Source organism: Lactuca virosa, chromosome 1 (genome assembly GCF_052849685.1).
Source record: "Lactuca virosa cultivar CGN04683 chromosome 1, Lactuca_virosa_CGN04683_v6, whole genome shotgun sequence".
NCBI lineage: Eukaryota > Viridiplantae > Streptophyta > Magnoliopsida > Asterales > Asteraceae > Lactuca > Lactuca virosa.
Genome location: NC_136426.1, coordinates 112,087,351 through 112,093,350, shown reverse-complemented (window position 1 = coordinate 112,093,350; position 6,000 = coordinate 112,087,351). Strand labels below are relative to the sequence as shown.

General features: G+C 34.4%; 2 protein-coding genes across 4 annotated transcripts; both read left to right on the top strand.

Annotated features, from left to right (window-relative positions):
- Positions 1 to 421: 421 nt before the first annotated feature.
- On the top strand, positions 422 to 3,046 carry LOC145156770 (5'-methylthioadenosine/S-adenosylhomocysteine nucleosidase-like). 3 transcript variants are annotated; one of them, XM_079076031.1, is made up of 9 exons: positions 422 to 626; positions 705 to 768; positions 1,230 to 1,321; positions 1,405 to 1,511; positions 1,604 to 1,678; positions 1,785 to 1,859; positions 1,958 to 2,050; positions 2,179 to 2,353; positions 2,936 to 3,046. In XM_079076031.1, the coding sequence occupies exons 1-9, from the start codon at positions 566 to 568 to the stop codon at positions 2,941 to 2,943; spliced, it is 750 nt and encodes a 249-aa protein (XP_078932157.1). In that variant the 5' UTR covers positions 422 to 565; the 3' UTR covers positions 2,944 to 3,046. The 3 variants fall into 3 exon arrangements, with proteins under 3 accessions (XP_078932157.1, XP_078932149.1, XP_078932163.1); XM_079076023.1 differs by lacking the exon at positions 2,936 to 3,046 and having other exon boundaries at positions 2,179 to 2,478; XM_079076037.1 differs by lacking the exons at positions 1,230 to 1,321; positions 2,936 to 3,046 and having other exon boundaries at positions 2,179 to 2,478.
- Position 3,047: 1 nt separating this feature from the next.
- LOC145156760 (phosphoglycerate/bisphosphoglycerate mutase family protein) lies at positions 3,048 to 5,413 on the top strand. The gene is made up of 8 exons (XM_079076015.1): positions 3,048 to 3,442; positions 3,658 to 3,763; positions 3,838 to 4,054; positions 4,151 to 4,356; positions 4,447 to 4,506; positions 4,591 to 4,689; positions 4,764 to 4,871; positions 4,952 to 5,413. Exons 1-8 carry the CDS (start codon positions 3,048 to 3,050, stop codon positions 5,324 to 5,326), a joined length of 1,566 nt encoding a protein of 521 aa, XP_078932141.1. The 3' UTR covers positions 5,327 to 5,413.
- Positions 5,414 to 6,000: the final 587 nt, after the last annotated feature.

The following is a 6,000-nucleotide window of genomic DNA, read 5'->3' as shown; positions in this document are numbered from 1 at the left end:
GAAATTTGATAGGTGCTAGAGTAGAAACCAATAAGATATGTGATTGTCAGTCAAAATAATATTTATTGAACGATCTACCTCTTCTAATAAATGAAACCTAAAAATGACACATGCTAATTTTTAGAATGTCTTTTTGACACGTGACATTTTTCTATGATTTTTATGATTTTTTTTTATAACAAATCAAATTCAATTCAAATTTTGAAAATACAAAATTGTATCCTAATAATATTATTATGTTTATTTTCCTTAACAAATTAATTTATAATTATTTACAATCGACAATTTTTTTTTTTTTTTGACATTTATTATTTTTTTATCTATATAAAAATTTTAAATATACACGGTTTTCACGGGTTATAACCTGGTATAAATATATAAACAAGTTTATTAGTCTATAAATCCATTGGCCTTAAAAAAAACGATGGAAGTTGACTTTATTTAAGATCAAAAAACGCTGTATACGGCGTTCGGCGGTATAAACAGTCGAGGATCCGTCTACCTCAAATCCATAGACCGAGAAGGAAAAAGCCATAAACTTGAATAGGAAAAAACTGAGGCTGCCATGGCTACACTTCCTCTTGGAGATGACAAACGCCCGATTACAACGATTCTCATTTTCGCTGGTAATCCCTAGTTTCTCTCTACCTCCATGCCTGTCCTTTATGTTATTATAACATCGACTGAATGGATATGAACGGCAGCCATGGATTCAGAAGCGCTTCCGGTTGTCGAACACTTCAAACTTTCACGGGATGATGGTACTTTGTGAGTTTCTCTATTACTCTCTGTGTCCGATTTCTTCTCAAATCAATAAATGTATGTTGCTTTGACGCTCACCATCTACTTCCTAGTTTGAAGTTTGAACTCCCATTTGCTAACTGTTTGAAAGGTTTTATGACCTTTTTCACTTTTCTGAAATTTGTGTTTAACTACTCAGTTCCAAAATTAGAGACATTTTGAAGTTCATTTTGCAGTGATTAATTGAAAGCTTTAGATTGTTTCCCCTGATGATAGCATCCAGTTAATTTATCATTTTTGAATTTTAGAACTTACAAATTGATTTTAATCGACTGTAGCGTTCCTTATTTGTTCTTCATTCCTATTTCAGTTAATCAAACCATGGGAACTCTTTAACGATTGAGTAGTAACCATTTCTGATGATCAATGGACTCTAGATTATGAATCTAAGTTACACTTGATAAATAATTGGTGTGAAACTATTTCAGGTTTCCATTAAGTGTCCCTTGGATCAGATATCATGGTTGCTACAAGGATCTTAATCTAAATGTCATTTTTCCAGGGAAAGACCCCGACTTTGGTGTGTGTTTAGTTCAACAAAAATACCCTTTGTATGAGTATGGAATTACTAAAATACCCTTTGTATACCTTCCTCCTTCTCAGGGATCAATAGTGTAGGCACAGTTCCTGCATCTCTTGTGACTTATGCTTCTATTCAAGCACTGAAGCCTGATCTTTTGATAAATGCTGGCACTGCTGGTGGCTTTAAAGTATAATTTTTGTACCTATGTTTTTTTATATTTTGTAATTTAGATTGTTTATTACATCTACAAATTTGTTTCTCATCTTTTTTTCTTATCAGGTGAAAGGAGCATGCATATTTGATGTGTACCTAGTATCAGATCTTGCATTTCATGATAGACGGATTCCCATTCCAGTAAGTTTTGATTGTTTATTAAACATGTTGATTAATGTAATAATGTTTTTAAAGTTTCATGTCCATCTTTTTTTTTTTTTTTTTTTTTTTTTTTTTGTAATCACAGGGTCCTGATAGATATGGAATTGGCTTACGAAAGAGTTTCCCCACACCAAATCTTGTGAAAGAGCTTAATCTAAAAGTAACAATCTACCAAATTCTGTGAAAAATAAGGTCAAATAATCTTTATTTTGTTTTCTAAACACATTTAATATCTTAAAAAATATAAATATCTCACAGGTTTGTAAATTATCTACGGGAGATTCTTTAGACATGTCTCCACAAGATGAAAAATGTATCTTGGCCAATGATGCAACAATTGTAGATATGGAGGTACATCATTTCATTAATTCATTCCGACCATTTTTTGTTTTATTATATTTGTCACGTTTTTTTAACACCTAATGTTTTATCTTGAGTTGAACATATGTTATCTTGAAATAAAATCTAAATAAATTCAGGGAGCAGCATTGGCTTACGTGTCTAGTCTCATGAAAGTCCCTGCAATATTTATAAAAGGTGTATCAAATTTTGTTGATGGTGAAAAGTCGATTCATGAAGAATTTAAAGAGAATTTGCAAGCAACTGTTGTGGAAATTCGTGATGTAGTTGCACGGGTTGTTGAATTTATTAATGGTAAATGTCTTTCTGAACTATGATTGGTTTTGGTTTTTTTATTAGACATTGATTGATAAGTCAATTTGTTTAAACTGATTTGTAATCTTTAATATTATTGGGGATATGTTGGTTTTAAATTTAAATTGCTTTGTAATCTGTATTATTGGGGATATTTTGGGTTAAATAGTTAAATACACCCACTGATATGCTAGTATTTACCCCACTTGTCTGTTAGCAAGAGATTATGAATCAACTACTTATGTCTAGAAGGTAAAATAATAATTTTGGGCTTCTAATGACTAAACAACTATAAAATCTTATGAGTTAAAGAAAATCATTGTTATTATTGTTGTTTTCTACAAGCTAAAAAAACGGTTTTATAAAAATGAAAAACCGATATTTCACTATTTTTTTTTCTTTAAATTTGCTAATTTGTGTGGATCATATATAGTTTTGAAGAGATCATTTTTTTTGTTCGGATCTAGTCAATTAGGTAGTTCGTGGTGAGATAAAATTTAATAACTATCTTATGAATTTATAATATTTGCATTCGATTTAAATTATCTTTTCTTAAATATTGATTTTCTTAAAATCTGATAGGCGTGTGAAAAAAGTCAAAAACACAAAAATTGATAGGTATTCTCTGATATTGCTCCGATAGAAGCAACGGTAACCATACAATTCTTATTACTGTTTTTAACCGCCAAAAACGATGCTCTTCGCCGGATTTCCTCTAGTCGGCGGCGACCAACTCCTCCTCCACTGTAGGAGCCATAGGCTACTCTTCCACACCTTCAAACCGATCGTAATTAGTCCCTTCATAGTTCGATCATCCTCTTCAAGCATTAAAGAACTCGACACTTCATCATCATCGGAGGCGGAAGATGACCGGAAATTGAGTTCCACGCTTAGCGGTTCAGTCTCCTTCCCTCCGGTTAAGGTCGCAAAGCGAGTGGTTTTGGTGAGGCACGGACAAAGCACATGGAATGCAGAAGGTAGGATCCAAGGGAGCTCCGATTTCTCGATTCTTACTCAGAAAGGAGAGGCTCAAGCCGAGACTTCCCGCCAAATGCTTATCGATGACTCATTTGATATATGCTTCTCCAGGTTTTTATGCTCTTTGATTTGGTTTCGCATGATATCTTAATGAAATTAGGGCTTGGAATTATAAAACGATACTCGTGTGGTTACAAAATTAGAATTACATTCTGATTATTACAGTAATTAGTGTAAACCCTAGACTTAATTATCAGTATGAATTCAGTTTATGATTTCACAAACAGTCGATTCAGATTTATGAAATGAACATTTCAAACTTGCAGTCCCTTGAGAAGATCAAAAAGAACTGCTGAAGTCATATGGGGTTCTCGCCAAGAGGAAATCCTCACTGATTCAGACTTGAGGGAGATTGACCTATACTCATTTCAAGTTAGTTTCACTTCTCACGAGCATCTTTCTTTGAAGATTACACGAGTATCATAGAATTCTTTTCTGTACTCTAGGGTCTCCTAAAGCACGAAGGCATATCAAAATATGGTGAAGCTTTTGCTCAATGGCAAAAAGACGCTCCAAATTTCAACATAGATGGTCATTATCCCGTAAGAGAATTATGGGATCGTGCTTCAAACTGCTGGAACAAAATTTTAATCCATGACAGCAGGTCTGTTCTTGTGGTTGCTCATAATGCTGTTAATCAAGCTCTTGTTGCTACAGCAATGGGTACATGTTCTTATGTTCTTCCTCTTTCGTGTATTTCAATTTCTATAACTCTACACATAAGTTTATAGAAATTCCTGTTTATGTAATAATCTTCAGGCTTAGGAACAGAGTACTTCAGAATTTTACTTCAAAGCAACTGTGGTGTAAGTGTGCTGGATTTTGTCCCACATCCTGAAGGTGGATCTCCATATATTTGTCTTAACAGATTAAATCAAACTCCAAGCTCCCCCATTGCTTCCGGAAGCTCTGCAGGAAGGAAAGCTAGTAACCGAATTGTACTTGTCTGCCATGGAATCCCTGAGGTAATATTAATAAATAAATCAATCTGTGAAAATATTTTTAGTTTGTTTTCTAAATCTCCTAATTTGGTTTCCTTGAGATTTTTTTAACAGGGTAGTGATTCTGAATCTGATAACAGTGACATGCCTATGGACATGCTTGGAACTATACAGGTTTTCTTGTAATTTGATAATATGCAAAAGGGTATTATGGTAATTATGGTTTGATTAATATGTTGTTTTATATATAAATGGTAGTCACAAAAAACAGCAGAATTGCTTCTTGATTTGAAGGTGAAATCAATAGTAAGCAGCCCTAGAATCGCGCCAACCGAAACCGCTAATGCAATCGCTCGTGTAAGTCTTTATAGGGGCATTTGCATCTTTTTCTATATAGATAAGTCTGAATGGGAAAATTCACGTGATTGAAGGTTCAAGAAGCTGCTGATTGTCTAGGTGCTGATTGTGTGCCAAGATATGTTGAAACAAAGCAGATGAAAGAACTTGACATTCAAGACATTCTTAATCGTTCAAAAAAGGCAAGTAAATTGCAAGGAATAGTTTATTTCTTTCTATTAAAAAACATTTTTTGATTTTTCTTTTTTTGTTTTTTTAATAGGAATCGATTAAGGCATCAAGTCTAGAATCGGGGTGGGTGAATGAAATTGAAGAGGGATTATTGAGGGAAATATGGGAGAAATCAGGGATAGCGTGGAAATCGGTGTTGGATGAGTTATGTAAGGAATCTGAAGCAGAAAACGTCGTCGTAGCAGTTGGACATCCGATTTTTAACATCGGGTTATTAGGTCATTGCTTAAACCTAACGAACGAGTGGATGGGATCGTTTCATCTGGACGCCGGTAGCATTAGCGTCATCGATTTCCCCGACGGCACCGCCGGAAGAGGCGTTGCCCGGTGCATAAACTACACCGCTCATCTTGGACGGTGGTCGATCCCCATTACTAGACCTACGCAAGACGATGAAGAATTCTAGGCTCGATAATGTTTGTAAATGCGAAGAAAATATTGTTCTAATGAAAATGAAGCCACTGTAAAATCGAAAATAGTGGTTTTTTTTTAATCGTCCAAAGATGTTGTTGTCATGAAACGTCCATATCGTCCAATACGACATGAGAGTGAAAGGGCATAAAAAAAAAAATGTTATTGTCACCACATTAACTCGTTCCGATGCGTCACGGTTATCACTTTTCGTTTGTGTCTTTGATGTTTCTTTCAAATCTTTTTCTAAATGCCAACAATCTAAAATTGCCAATCCACATGTTTCAAAGAACCTTTAAGAGCTTATCCATTCAAAATATCTTTCCATTTTAGATAATCATGGTGCAATGATACCATATTTTTCACCGAGATCCCATATATCATAGGTATTCAAATAGGGGCCTGATTCTTCCACGGAGTACTTTTATGCAACCACTGAAAATAAATTATAAAGACACTTATGCCCCTAATTACAAATAAATACTATTAAATTCAGAAGATTACATTTGTCAAATTAGCCCCAATTTGGTTGACATCCCCATGAGCACCATCAACGAGGATCTCGTCTAAACAAAATACACAAAATATGAGTTATTGCTTTGGTGGCGCCGGAAAGGGCAGCAAGGTGAAGGAATTCATCGTAAAATACCATAGGCAAGAATTAAGATG

Bases quoted from the DNA above. Each gene is read 5' to 3' on its own strand.
- LOC145156770 (XM_079076023.1), top strand. From the start codon at position 566: ATGGCTACACTTCCTCTTGGAGATGACAAACGCCCGATTACAACGATT. The intron at 627-704 runs GTAATCCCTAGT...TATGAACGGCAG, and splicing joins AACGATTCTCATTTTCGCTG to CCATGGATTCAGAAGCGCTT. The intron at 1,322-1,404 runs GTGTGTGTTTAG...CCTCCTTCTCAG, and splicing joins AGGGAAAGACCCCGACTTTG to GGATCAATAGTGTAGGCACA.
- LOC145156760 (XM_079076015.1), top strand. From the start codon at position 3,048: ATGCTCTTCGCCGGATTTCCTCTAGTCGGCGGCGACCAACTCCTCCTC. The intron at 3,764-3,837 runs GTTAGTTTCACT...TCTGTACTCTAG, and splicing joins TTGACCTATACTCATTTCAA to GGTCTCCTAAAGCACGAAGG. The intron at 4,872-4,951 runs GCAAGTAAATTG...TTTTTTTAATAG, and splicing joins TTCTTAATCGTTCAAAAAAG to GAATCGATTAAGGCATCAAG.